This window comes from Hypomesus nipponensis, chromosome 10, assembly GCF_054491055.1.
Source record: "Hypomesus nipponensis isolate SF chromosome 10, ASM5449105v1, whole genome shotgun sequence".
Lineage (NCBI taxonomy): Eukaryota > Metazoa > Chordata > Actinopteri > Osmeriformes > Osmeridae > Hypomesus > Hypomesus nipponensis.
In genome coordinates this window covers 16413424-16427014 of record NC_140370.1, presented here as the reverse complement: position 1 = coordinate 16427014, position 13591 = coordinate 16413424, and the positions used below count along the sequence as shown (strand labels likewise).

The 13591-nt window shown below is 48.8% G+C and overlaps 2 protein-coding genes across 2 annotated transcripts; one reads left to right on the top strand and one right to left on the bottom strand.

Moving 5' to 3' along the window:
- Positions 1-639: 639 nt before the first annotated feature.
- sugp1 (SURP and G patch domain containing 1) lies at positions 640-7995 on the bottom strand. Its single transcript, XM_084706551.1, has 14 exons — positions 7839-7995; positions 7154-7322; positions 6790-6896; positions 6210-6450; positions 5652-5774; positions 5434-5537; positions 4770-4887; positions 4263-4585; positions 3840-3946; positions 3000-3177; positions 2464-2570; positions 2208-2353; positions 1609-1738; positions 640-1253 (listed from the first exon to the last, which is right to left on the bottom strand). Exons 1-14 carry the CDS (start codon positions 7855-7857, stop codon positions 1227-1229), a joined length of 1899 nt encoding a protein of 632 aa, XP_084562677.1. The 5' UTR covers positions 7858-7995; the 3' UTR covers positions 640-1226.
- rnf126 (ring finger protein 126) lies at positions 7884-13182 on the top strand. Its single transcript, XM_084706550.1, has 9 exons — positions 7884-8132; positions 9228-9286; positions 9533-9593; positions 9909-10147; positions 10267-10335; positions 10440-10509; positions 10844-10937; positions 11146-11261; positions 11438-13182. The coding sequence occupies exons 1-9, from the start codon at positions 8058-8060 to the stop codon at positions 11597-11599; spliced, it is 945 nt and encodes a 314-aa protein (XP_084562676.1). The 5' UTR covers positions 7884-8057; the 3' UTR covers positions 11600-13182.
- Positions 13183-13591: the final 409 nt, after the last annotated feature.

The window sequence follows — 13591 nt, the reverse complement described above, 5'->3', positions numbered from 1 at the left end:
ACACTAAAAGCATCCTGCTATTCCCCCGGAGTCTTCACATAGCCAAGAGTAAGGTTGTCATTGAATGATGTTGTGCTTAAGGGAGTGAGAGGGGGTGGATATCTTTTGCTTAGCAGTGCAATCAGGGTTATATTTAGCTGGTGTAAAACCCTATGGCAAACTAAAGGCCTTACTTGACAGATCTGTTACTCTTCAAGAGGCTAGAACTAGAGAGAGAGCTGGAGCGAGCGAGAGACATAACCAGAGAGGCAGAACTAGAGAGAGAGCTGGAGCGAGCGACATAACCAGAGAGAGGCAGAACTAGAGAGAGAGCTGGAGCGAGCGAGAGACATAACCAGAGAGAGAGGCAGAACTAGAGAGAGCTAGAGCGAGCGAGAGGGGTGAATTGATTGGCATGTTTTTTAAGCAACCCTCAGAGGTTGTGAACTTTGCAACCCTGACCAAACTATAATAAGCATTGGATTGTCAACGCAATACATTACAGCAATCCCTCATACCTTCATAAATCCATTCAATCAAATATTTGCACTGGAACAATTGATTCATACCGTTTTTCCCCCCCAGTTGTGATCAAATGTAAAAATACATTTCTCCACTAGTGAACACATGCATATCAATTAAACTCTCTAAACTACATAATTAAGACATTGGTTGTTTTTATTGTTCACAGATAAGCATGTTACATTCATTGCTTGAATTTTGGGATGTGAAACACAAAAGTAAGCAAAGTTAACTGTATAATAACTATCAACCAAAAACAGAACCACTTAAAGCGTGAGAAAATTAAAATACAGATCCTTCACAAATTAGCATCGACAACAAGTGTATTTTGGTTAGGAATACGTTGGTATATCGGTGGAGAAAACATTAAAAATCCAACTCACAAATAAAGATGGAAGTCACGATGCAGTAAAGAACTTCCACAGATTGTTCTGTGCTTTTCAGTTGCAGTGAACGAGGCGATCAGAACAGTGCATGACCACTCTACCTCGGATGACTGTTCAGATAACTGTTGGATTGCTTCCCAATCCACACAACATCTGATTAGATTAAAGGACAAATCTAGTCTTTAGGCCTATGATGTGCATTTTCACTCCTGTGCCTGTGACCTCCACAATATTCCTGTGGACGCTGTCTGTTTTCACAACACAGGAAGCAGCAGTGGCCTTAACAAGGGGCTGCTGGGAAGTGTTGACAAGTGAGAGGACCAGGAACGAGCCACTCCCTTAGTAGTAAGGTCTTCTTGGGTTATTCTGAGAAAACAAATGTGGTCAAAATAAAACTCGTTCCAACAGCTCCGGCGATGTGAACGTTGTTCATAGTCACGTGAGCGTTATAATTATATCACGTTGAGCAATAAATAAAATCATCACTAAATGAAAAACAGGTGTTATTACTACAGCACATGCATCTACCGATGGCATTAGGCAGGGTGGAAACAGGAAGTGATGTTTACCAGTCTAGTGTTATTACTACAGCACATGCATCTACCGATGGCATTAGGCAGGGTGGAAACAGGAAGTGATGTTTACCAGTCTAGTGTTATTACTACAGCACATGCATCTTCTGATGGCATTAGGCAGGGTGGAAACAGGAAGTGATGTTTACCAGTGGGTTGGGCCTGAAACGATAGGCAAGCATCATCCTCTTCCTGAAGGCGTCAAATTCGTCATCGTGACCTGTGAGCACAGCCGGTCTCTCCACCCCGAAGCCTGCTCCGTCCACCGCTGTGGTTCCCCTGAGGCACAGCAAACACAGAAGACACCGATGTGTGAGTGTGTGTGCCAGAATGTCTGTGCATGTCTGAGATCCGGGCGCTGTGAAGAGAGTGTGCCGTAGTACGTTTGTTTACGGACACAGGCTTCGCTAATACGCGCAGACTGAGGTTGAATGTGGACATGTGCTTATCTGAGGATCGTATGTGGAGACTGCTGTTGTGTGTGTGGAGACTTGGTGTGTGTGTGTGTGTGTGTGTAGACTTGGTCTGTGTGTGTGTGTGTGTGTGTAGACTTGGTCTGTGTGTGTAGATTTGGTGTGTGTGTGTGTGTGTGTAGACTTGGTGTGTGTGTGTGTGTAGACTTGGTGTGTGTGTGTGTGTGTGTGTAGATTTGGTGTGTGTGTGTGTGTGTAGACTTGGTGTGTGTGTATGTGTAGACTTGGTGTGTGTGTGTGTGTGTGTAGACTTGGTGTGTGTGTGGAGAGCCCACCTGTGGACAGGAGCTTTGATGCCCTGTCCGTCAGAGCCCAGACCTTCCCCATCCTTCCAGCCCATCTTCATGAGCATCTGGAAGCCCAGGTTCTCCACCGTCAACTTGAACTCTTTGTACTCTGAGTAGTCAGGGTTACGGCCCTCCTGAGAGACAGAGTCAGGCAATGAATCCACCAATCAACCAATCAAGGGACAGTAAGGTGTAGAGGAAGGATGCACGTCTGCAGTATTGAGACTGGGCCCCTCACACTGACCTTCAGGGCCTTGAAGGTCTCCATGAACTTCTCCAGTTCCTCAGGGGGCAAGAAGTCTCCGATGAAGTGCTTCCCCTTGCCCATGTCCGTGAGAGACTCCGCCCACTCTGCAGGCAAAGCAGAGACCAGTGGCTGGTAACAACACAACAGGCAGTATAGATAGGGGAGGGGCATAGCTCAGTGGTACAGAGTTTGACTGAAGATTGAGAAATCGCAGTAGACGTGACTCAGATCTGGAATTAATAAATCCTTTCACACAGGAAAATCTCCATCAATTGTTTCAGACTACACATCACAGCTACCCTGTGCTGTAACACTGGGATTACAGATTGAAAGTCACTCCTCAGGTATGTAAGACGCCACACGCGTCAAAGAAAAGCTAGCTTTTCTTTGACGTAGTTGGTAGCGGTCGCGCTTGGCAAGTCGGAGGCCGAGCGTTCCTATCTCATGAGTGGCGAACTACCGTGTCAGACGGAGCGTGACTACGGCTCTGACAGACCCGTCACATGGGGTTGATCTGTGTGTGGGCGTCTCACCCCGGGTTTTCTCCATCTCCATGTGGCGGAGGCGGTGCTCCCAGGTCCCTGCCTCCTGGTCCACCTCCTCGTCGCTGTCGTACTCGTGCTGGTGGTCCCTCAAGGCCTTCTCCCACATCACCTGCATCTCCGCCATGGCGCGCTTATGCTTCATGATCATGTCGAACATCTCTTGCATCTGGGCGCACGTGGAGTGGCACATAGACAGACAGACAAAACCAGAAAAAGACACACAAACACACGTGCACAAAAACACACAAACAAGTTCTGGACAAATACTTCAGCGAGAAGGTTGAGGATGGATTCTGTGAATTCTAGACAGTTGACATTAGGTCAACATTAAACTATTCAAACACCAGTCTATGCTGAGGCATGTAGAATACCTGTAGTCTACCCCCCAGATGCTGACACACACAGAGACATGCTGACACACACAGACACACACACACACACACACACACACACACACAGAGACACACACACACACACAGAGACACACACACACACAGAGACACACACACACACACACAGAGACACACGCACACACACAGAGACACGCTGACACACACAGAGACACACACACACAGAGACACACACACACAGAGACACGCTGACACACACAGAGACACACACACACACACACAGTGACACACACACACACACACACACACACACACACACACACACACACACACAGAGACACACACACACACAGAGACACACACACACACACACAGAGACACACACACACAGAGACACACACACACACACACACAGAGACACACACACACACACAGAAACACAGTGAAACGTGGATGGCTCAGTGTGTGCTGTTCGTACCTCTTGCTGTTCCTTCAGCTGTTTCTTCTGGTCGTCAGAGAGCTCACTCACGCCCACCAACCCCACCGGCTTGCCCTTCGCATAGCCCAGACCCTGCAGCTCAGCCACTGAACACACACACACACACACACACGCACACGCACACGCACACAAACACACACACGCACACGCACACACACAAACACACTCATTTGAAACTATACAACTTTTGCGTGAGTGCATGGAAAAACGTGTGTGTGAGAGTGAGTGTGTATGCATGTGCGTGTGTTTGTATGTACGGAGTCAGATGGCTGAGCGGTTAGGGAATCGGGCTTGTAATCAGAAGGTCACTGGTTCTATTCCCGGCCGTGCAAAATGGTAAATGTAATGTATGTTGTATGAGTGTGAGTGCATGTATGTGTGTGTGTGTGTGTGTGTGAGTACCAGAGAGCGAGGCCTTGCTGGTGTCCAGGTACTCCTCTGGAGGGATGATGATGGGCGGCAGGGGCAGCTCCACCTTGTCATCCTCCGACCCCCAGCGACTCTTCCTCTTCCTCTTGACCGCTGGGCCCTGGGGCTCCAGGTGGGGGGGCTGGGGGGCCCCGGGGAGCGGGGCGGCCCCGGGGAGCGGGGGGGCGCTGTGGCGTTTGCCCCCTCCCGGCTCGGCTGAGGGGGAGGGGGGGGTCTGGCAGAGCTTGGCTCGGCGGTACGCCTCGATTCTTTCTTTGTAGAAGCGGTGGGCTGGGCTTTGATGTTCATACAAAAAACTGAGAGGGGGGGAGAGGGGGGGGGGATTAACACCACGGACACAACAAATAAATAAAAAGGACATAGTCCAAATACATTGACATAAAAATACATTAAAATCACATCTCCACTACACAAAAAGGTAAACAGTTAGTTTAGAAAAGAAAAAAAAGCCGTATTGCCGCGGCAACAGCTCAGACTGACCTGAAGGCGGGGTTGTCCCGGTTGTGCTGGGCAGCGATGGCCTCCACCTCCGGGCCGTTGTCGGCCACAAACCTGGCCAGCTTCTCAGCCACCTCCTGCGTGTCCTCTGGGGGGGAGACTTTAAGCAGCCTATCAGTACTGGGGCTCAACTCACACCCTACTACTGTACCGTACTCAACTGGCCCTCCCACCAGCCATCTAGTTAGCAGAGGATAAGAAGAGGAGGAGACGGGGGAGGGGGGTTGGAGGGGGAGGGGGGGGGGTTGGAGGGGGGGGGGGGGGTTGGAGGGGGTTTGGAGGGGGGACAGGTGGTTGGGGGTAGGGGAGGGGGAGGTGGTTGGGGGTAGGGGTATGGATGTCTGAACTTTAGTGTTAAGAGTTTAAGAGTTTTCCTAGCAGCTTGTGAGCACATGGGGCCAAACGCCTCGAGGAAGGTACCGGCCTCCTGTTTTCAATGTGACGTGCACGACATGAATGTGAGAGCTGGTGCATGACCGACTCAAGTGATGCGTGTTGTCTGGTAAACATGGCTGTGTTGTATGACAGAAAAAATGAACACTGATCTTTAAGTCCAAAGAGAGGAAGAGAAACACAGAGACAGAGAGAGAGACAGAGAGAGAAAGAGAGGGAAAAGGAAAGTCAGAGGGCTGATGGGTAATCTTACCATTAGCCTGCGGGGTCGTCTGAGGTCGCGGGTTAGCCTTTCTTAGCTCGGCCACTCTCTTCCTGTAGTACAGATAATCTCTGCTGTTCTTGTCATACAGAAACCTGCGAGGGCGTTGAGAAGGACAGGCTGTGTTACAGACCCAGGCAAGAGAGGCACCAAACTGTGTTCATCCTCCTACTGCCAATACAGCTCATCACCGTGGCCGCGCGACTTACGAGAAAACAGGGTTGTCCTTGTAGTCTTCCATGGCCTTCCTCTCCAGCTCGGACCCACCCTCGGCCACAAAGGCAGCCATCTTGTTCAGGATGAGTCGTGTGTCTGGGTCCTCTGGGGAGAAACTTTAAGCAGGCTATGAGTACAATTACTCTACGCGCACCTATGAGAGAACGAGCAGTGAAGGAAGAACACTTTGCAGTCACGCCGTGTCCACCAGACCTGGGCCAAATGATGATCCAATCTGTGCTCGGTTGCTCATGTCTGGCACGATGTAAACCATGAGCCCTTAACCATGAGCAAACTCGAGCGTCTGATGGAGATCTCGAACTGTGTTTTGCCCCAAGTCTGATGCCTACCCTGCTCTCAGACCGCAGCAGTGGTAGTACGGCTGACAGGAGCAAGGAGAAAGACAGTGGTTGGATGTGATCCATAACCAAATTCATCTAAATAATCAATGAAAAAAAGATGTCATCTCCTCATAGCGACGACAGCCTGACAACCAGCTGGCTGTGGCTCATGTCGCGGCCGCCCCTAGCCTGGTTAGCACGGACCACGACTTACCCTTCACTTCCAGGAAGCTGGAGTCGTCCACCTCCTCCTCCTCGTCTTCTCCGTCCGGGGAGCAGAACACCGTGGGCCGGCTGGAGACCACGGAGCTCTTCTTGGACTGGGAGTAGTTCTTGTACTGGCTGAGCATGCTGCTGATGCCCAGGCCGGGCCGCTTGCCCACCAGGATGCTCCTCTTGTGCAGGGGAGACACGCCGGGGGACGCGCCGGGCTTGGAGTCGCTGTCGGGACCTGGGAGGGGGGTGGGGGGGAAGAACAGGCTTCATTGTTGTCATGTGAACGGGCATTTTCATCACAATTGCCCCCCGTTCCGATTGGCAGCACTGTTCCTCTACGACTCTCCCTCTCTCCCTGTGTGTTGAGGCCATGCAGCGATTAAATCTTACTTGGCATTTTTACACGCAATGCCACAGATGTGCTTCACAGATGTGCACAGACCGGCACCTGTAGCCAAGCTAAACCCTCAAGGAAGACAAGGAAAACCTCCCAGGAATCCCTCTACAGGCAGCTGTCCGTGTCAGGGACAGACAGCTGTGTGGCGCCGTTGGACGGAGGGCAAAAGGGACTTACTGGAACCAGAGCTGGGTTTGTTCTTATGCATCTTCATGAACTGCTGAAGGAAGCTTCCGTCGTTCACAAACTTGTTGGAGGAGGGTCCCTCCTGGGGGCTGGGGGAACTAGGAGGAGACGAGAGAGGAGACGGGAGAGGACACAGGAGAGGAGACGGTAGTGGAGACAGGAGAGGAGACAGGAGAGGAGACAGGAGGAAACCAGATATGTGGTAGCTTCTATGAGATGGGATGAACCACGTCATACGGTGTGACATGTTACATAATATGTATTATGATAGTATTTTTTTTTACTATATTGTAGTGCTTTCAGTTCAAGAAAGGTGCATTACAAATAACTATTATTATTATTTTATGACTCATACCTCAGTGGTATAGGCTTGGCTGGTGTCTGAAGGCTCTTTTTCGCCTGTTCTGCCATCTTTGCTTCAATCTCCCTCTTCTTCTGAGCTATCAGCTCTTCCTGACGGATGATGTTAACGCTCGTCATCTTGCACTTCGGAGGTGGAGGACGAGACTTCCAGCCCGGCCGCCCTGTTGGAGAGGAAAGATACCGACCACGAGACACATTACAGCGTAGTCAAATACCGCAGCTCGAAGATGCGGCTTGTTCACTGACAACTACTGCTTTCGTATTATAAGGACGTGTGCGACTGAAACACCATCCATCATCATGAGTCTGGCTGTTGGTTACTGATTTTAGCAATGGTGGTTCGATAACGTTTTACATTAAGATACAAGTACTACTAAGACTAATACAACTAATCTTGCCATAGGACACAGCACACCAAAACCCGTTATTAAATGTTGACTATGAAAATACTCAATAAGTTAGAAATCCGTTTAACAGCAGTAGCCATCACAAACAACAATACTGTATATTCTCTGGGCTTGGTCGCTAGCCTAGCAACACTAGGCGATGGGAAGCGCTAGTTAGCTTGCACTTGAGATTCTCTCCTTAACGTTTCTAGATAGCGAATGTCCCACTCATTAAAAAACATTTGATTATATTAATGATGGATTGTATTGTTGGACATTTTAGTTATTTACCTGTGTCGCTAGACTCCATTGTTGTGGCCAACAAATAATACTAGTAGAGCAATTGTTCAAATGACTCTTCTTAAAAAAGCTAGCTAGCTTCGACTCCGCTGATGACCAAAAGTAGTAGTAGTGTGTTTCCGCTTCCGGCCGTGACAGCGGAGGACGCTGTGTCCCTGGCAGCTTTCCGTACACGTTTTATCTCTCGGTTGTTTCGCAGTGAACCAGAAGATGGCTGAAGCTACTCCACGGCCCTGTCGGTTTTTCTGTCACAGATGTTCAGCAGAGATTAGTCCGCGACTCCCGGTAAGCATTGACGAGGATATTGCCTTTATATTAAATGTGCAGCGCTCTTGCTTGACATCGTTCGTCCGGTGGAACTGACTAGCTTTCGTCATCATTACCAGCTAGCCAACGTTAGTTAGCTCAGCAGCAGCTAGATCAACAATGCTAACCAGCTGCTGGTACATCGAACGTTGACAAATAGGCAGTTGAGACCTGGTTGATAATAGCACTAGCTATGTTTTTAATTGATTTGACAGTCGCGTAGGTAGTTGATCACTGTAACGGCATGTCAAGCCGCCCTACCTGCCTCTGGCTGGCTGTTCAGTCACCAGTACCAGGTTTCTCACTGTCGTTTCCACCGTCGAGAACATGACAAGTCTGTGTCTCTCGTGTTTAGATGATTGGTCAGTTGTAACTGGGATTGTAAAGGAATCATTGACCTGAGAACTGGCATACTTTGTGATTCACTTCCCAATCAAACCTTTCTCACTAAAATATCGGGCATCGATTTTCCTTGTAATGATATACTTAACAAAATCATGCCTCAACAACTTGTTGTTTGGGCACCAACACAGGAATCTTCGTGAATAGTACAGTAGCTTTCAAACGGCTAGCTACCTATGTGACAGCTCAAAAGAGCCACCTCCTGAGTTCTCTCAATCAATGGCGCTGTTTCAAGCTATTGTTGGCGAGCTTACGAGTTACTATTGTAGCTACAGTAGTTTGGTCAGCGCATGTCGCGTTGAGAGATTGATTTAATTCATCTAGCTGTGACCGTGGCGATACATAGTCAACCAGAACAATCAAGATTTTCCTAAAACATGCCACACTTTTCTTTTATACGACCGATCAGAGCAACGGAACGGAGAGTGTGTTGACATCACCGGAGACCAAAACAGGACTCGGTATTAGTGGCTTGATTCTGGATAACAAAAACATAAGCTGAGCGCTAACTCATCTTGATTCAGGCTGCATTCTTCAGAGCTTCACAGTTCATGTAAATGAATGTATTTCAGGATTAAGGCAAAACTCTGAACTTGGCTGTTATTTAGATGTTATTGGAACTGTGTGAAGACCTTTTCATGATTCTGAGATGAACCTGTGTGTTCCCTGCAGGACTACACCTGTCCCAGGTGTGAATCCGGCTTCATTGAGGAGCTTCCAGATGAGAGAAGGTATAGTGGAATCTGTAAAGGTCAAAAGTTCAGCCTGTTGAGGGGTATGTGGCAGTATTGAGGCTCTATTTACACTGCCTCAAAGCTGGTGGCATGCTTGGTGAAACTGAAACTCATGACTGCGTGTCACTTATATAACTTTTGATTCAGGTTTCAGTATTGACTAAAAACATCCTGTAGCTGGACTGGTTTGTTTTGACTGTTGTATGTGTGTGACCGCTTCTGTTCTGGTTTGCTTGTGTCCAGCTCTGAAAATGGGTCCAGAGCCAGCGCCTCGTCCAGCGATCAGAACCGTCCGTCCTTCGAGGTAAACGCTTCTTCTTTATTAGCGCCCGTCGCTAGGTTATCTGTGACTGCAGACGCTAGTTGTAGAACATCTGCCTTGTTGTCAAATCTCCCTGTAAAGTTTTTCCATACGTGGAATCTTGAAAACGTCAGTATTAGAACATCGCTGACATTCCGAATTCCAAATCGTCTCTTTAATCGAAACAACCGTTTGGGTAAAGTCAGTGTGAATCAGGATGTGGTCTGTCTGGATTTAGGGGTACAAACAAAGTAGGCCTAGTGTTTCCTCCCTCCCCCCCACCGCCCAAGACAAGTTCCTCTTTACGCTTCATCCCAGAATATGGATCACCAACACCTTTTCACGTTTCCGCCCGGCTACGGGCAGTTTGCCCTGGGGATCTTCGACGAGAACTTCGACCTGCGGACGGGTCTCCCCCCCGAGGACAACCGCGAGGCGGAGAACCGTCGGGAACGGGAGATGGCGTCGCGGCAACGGTACAGCGCCCGGCAACCGCGAGGACGTCACATCCCCCGGCGACAGGGGCCGCGGCAAGAGGGCGTGCCCACTCTAGAGGGGTGAGGCTTTTCATTGGCTGACGACACACAGGAAGTGACACCTCTCCCGTGCTGTGGCACGGTTCCCTCAGGGGAGGTGTGACAACAGGAAGTGACTCTGGTGTTTTCTGCCCCTGCAGGATCATCCAGCAGCTAGTCAACGGCATCATAGCGCCCACAGCCATGCCCAACATGGGGATGGGTCCATGGTGAGTAACTGGGAGATCTTCTATTTCAATGAAGTAATCTAGCCCAACGTTCTCTCTCCCGAACAAACAGTGAGTTGTCTCTGTCCTGTTCCTTTTCTCTCCAGGGGCATGCTGCACTCCAACCCCATGGACTATGCCTGGGGCGTAGATGGCCTCGACGCCATCATCACTCAGGTACTGTGGCCCTCTGAGGCTGCTTTGGATGAGACAGCAGAATGTGTTGCTGATCATCACATCATCCTCTCTCGGGGAGGGGGGGGGGCGTGCGAGTCAGGTCACCTGCACTGACCCCCAAACGCTGTTCTGCAGGAGTTCGTTAATAACTGGTGTTTCTCTCTCTTCCCCCCCCTTCTCTCTTCCTCTCCTTTCTCGATCTCTTTCTCTTGTCTACCCCCTTTTATCTCTCTCCCTGCCTCACTTCCTCCCTCTCTTTCTCATCTGCCTCTCTCCTTCCCCTCCTCTCTCTCCCCTCCTCTCTCTCTCCTCCCCACTTTTCTCCCCCCTGAAGTTATTGAACCAGTTTGAGAACACAGGTCCACCTCCGGCAGACAGAGAGAGGATCAAGAGTCTGCCTACGATCAATATCACAGAGAGCCATGTGGGTGAGTACTCTGTCTCTCTGTTTGTCTCTGTCTACCTTTGTCTCTCTTACACACACTCTCACACAAACACACACACATGGTCTCTCTCCCACACACACGTGTGGTCTCTCTCTCACACATGCACGCCCTGTCCTCTCACAAACACACACACACACACACACACACACAGAGCCTCTAGGACTAACTTTTGGTCTGTTTCCTCCTGCAGGCTCGGGGTTAGAATGTTCAGTATGCAAGGAGGACTACAGCGTAGGGGAAAACGTCAGACAACTTCCCTGCAATCACTTGTTTCACAACGACTGTATAGTACCGTGGCTGGAACAGGTAGGCCTTGCCCCCTCCAGCACCCTTCTGAGAAGACTATCTGTCTCTTTGACCTTTGACCTTGTTTAGAATTGACACAGAATGGGACGCCCCGGTATCTCACCGGATAGCCGTGTTGTTGATACTAAACTGTGTTCTTGCTGTGTCTGTCGTCCCCGTCCCCCCGTCCCCTTCAGCATGACACCTGCCCGGTCTGCAGGAAAAGTCTCAGTGGACAGAACACAGCCACAGACCCCCCAGGACTGTCAGGGATGACCTTCTCGCCCTCCTCCTCCTCCCCTTCCTCCTCTTCCTCCTCCAGCTCCCCGAGCAACGAGAACGCGGCCAACAACTCCTAGACCCCCTCCATCATCATCATCGTCATCATCGTCCTCATCATCGCCTCGGACACAGAGCCAGAAGCTCACCGGCCCCGCCGTCCAAAACGCTGCGGAGACCCCCCCCCCCCCTCCCCTCACAGGCTAGCTACTGACGGCTCCTGGAGAACCGGAGGAGAACTGGAGGAGAACCGAGGGAGGCTGGGGAACCTCATTTGGACTGTCTGACACAGTCCTTCTTGATTCTTCGTCCTTTCGAGGAACTGTTTTCGAACACGCGATCACTCCTCCTGCGGAGAGTGTGAATGTGGGCCCAGAGGGTGAGGGGTTGTGGGGGGGACGTATGGACTGGACTGATGAAGCGTTTTACACAGGCATCACTACAAAGGCCGGACAAAAGGCTTGGAAACGGACATGGCTGCTTTAGTTTTATTTTATTATTATACGTTTTTTTTTTAAATTATTTTTTTTACTGAAAGCTGTTATGTCTTATTGCCAGAAGGCAGGTACACATTTTATATTTAAAAAACAATTTTTTTTCTTCATTGTTATTTTTTTCTTTTTCTTTGAACTTACGGTGGTACGGACTTTGTTGCAGGTATGTGTGTACATAAGGGATTGATATTTAACGACAGAGCTAACAGCTCCACTGTACAGCCTACAGATCAAACTATATCCTGTGGAGGAGAGACAAGTGTCTCTGTTCCTACGATTTATTAATTTATTGAATGTTTTGTATTTTACTTGGCTCAACATTCTGGTTTGGTTTGGACCAGATGTGGCTACTAGGTGGTGCTGCACAGTAGTTCAAACCTAACTCACCCCATCCTGCTCATCACAAGGGAGTCTAGATGTTGTGCTATATAAGCCTGGTTACAGTAACGAGCCTAATGCCACCAGCTTGTTTACTGTTTGATGGACAGGAATGCAGTGGCCAATCAGAATGGCCGGGCAAGCACGGTATTTCCTGGTTCTGGGGGAAGATGTTGAAGAAGAAGAAACAGGATTTGGGGGGGGGGGAAACTATCAACTATCAACATAATCTCACACACTATTATTTATTTGCTGTGCTGCTTTAAGGCTCTGTGAATCTTACATTAAATATTCAGTTGATCAGCATTTTATCCAAAGTATTCTTCAGCATTCATTTTACGTTATTATTTAGTTGATACTGCATCCTAAGTAGCCAGAGAGAGAGACAGAGAGAGAGAGACAGAGAGAGACAGAGAGAGAGAGACAGAGAGAGAGAGACAGAGAGAGAGAGACAGAGAGAGAGAGACAGAGAGAGAGAGACAGAGAGAGAGAGACAGAGAGAGGGACAGAGAGAGAGAGACAGAGAGAGAGAGACAGAGAGAGAGAGAGAGAGAGAGAGAGACAGACAGAGAGACAGAGAGAGAGAGACAGAGAGTGATACTGCGTCTTAAGCAGCCAGACCCTCCAGACATCAAACTGGCTTGTCTACGTGCGTGTTCCACAACACAGACCTTCATACCTCACAACTTTCACTTTACTCTTCTTGTTTTTGTCCTTTTTTTTTTGTTTGTTTTTCAAACAGTCTGAAGTTACAGATCTTTTTCACAAAAATAATAAAAACGTAAAGACTTGATGGAATGCATTTCTAACCATTTGGTTTTTCCCGTATGACTTGGCATAAGGGTTAAAAAAAAGTTTTGAAAATATATATATATATATATTTAAAAAGAATGTCGAAACTTAATACAAGGATATGTAACTTATGTCAATATAAAGATACTGTATGTTAGTCTCTCACCCTCCTCAGTCCCAGCAGAGCAGAGGGTTGAACAGGGGACTTGAAAACACCCAAGAACAACTAAACTGATATTAAATCCAACGAGTAGGGAAGTCAAAGGATATCAAAATGTTTTCTAGACAAAATACACTGTCATGCAGTATGCAGCTCACTGTACCAGTGAGCGATATACACCCTGTCATGCAGTATGCAGCTCACTGTATCAGTGAGCGATACGCGTATGAACAGTTCCAGATTCAAAG

Coding starts and splice junctions, on each gene's coding strand:
- sugp1 (XM_084706551.1), bottom strand. Junction 5,538..5,651: donor AAGGACAACCCTGTTTTCTC/GTAAGTCGCGCG, acceptor ACGCCCTCGCAG/GTTTCTGTATGACAAGAACA. Junction 4,888..5,433: donor GACGACCCCGCAGGCTAATG/GTAAGATTACCC, acceptor GGCTGCTTAAAG/TCTCCCCCCCAGAGGACACG.
- rnf126 (XM_084706550.1), top strand. CDS start 8,058: ATGGCTGAAGCTACTCCACGGCCCTGTCGGTTTTTCTGTCACAGATGT. Junction 9,594..9,908: donor AGAACCGTCCGTCCTTCGAG/GTAAACGCTTCT, acceptor GCTTCATCCCAG/AATATGGATCACCAACACCT. Junction 10,148..10,266: donor GGCGTGCCCACTCTAGAGGG/GTGAGGCTTTTC, acceptor CTGCCCCTGCAG/GATCATCCAGCAGCTAGTCA.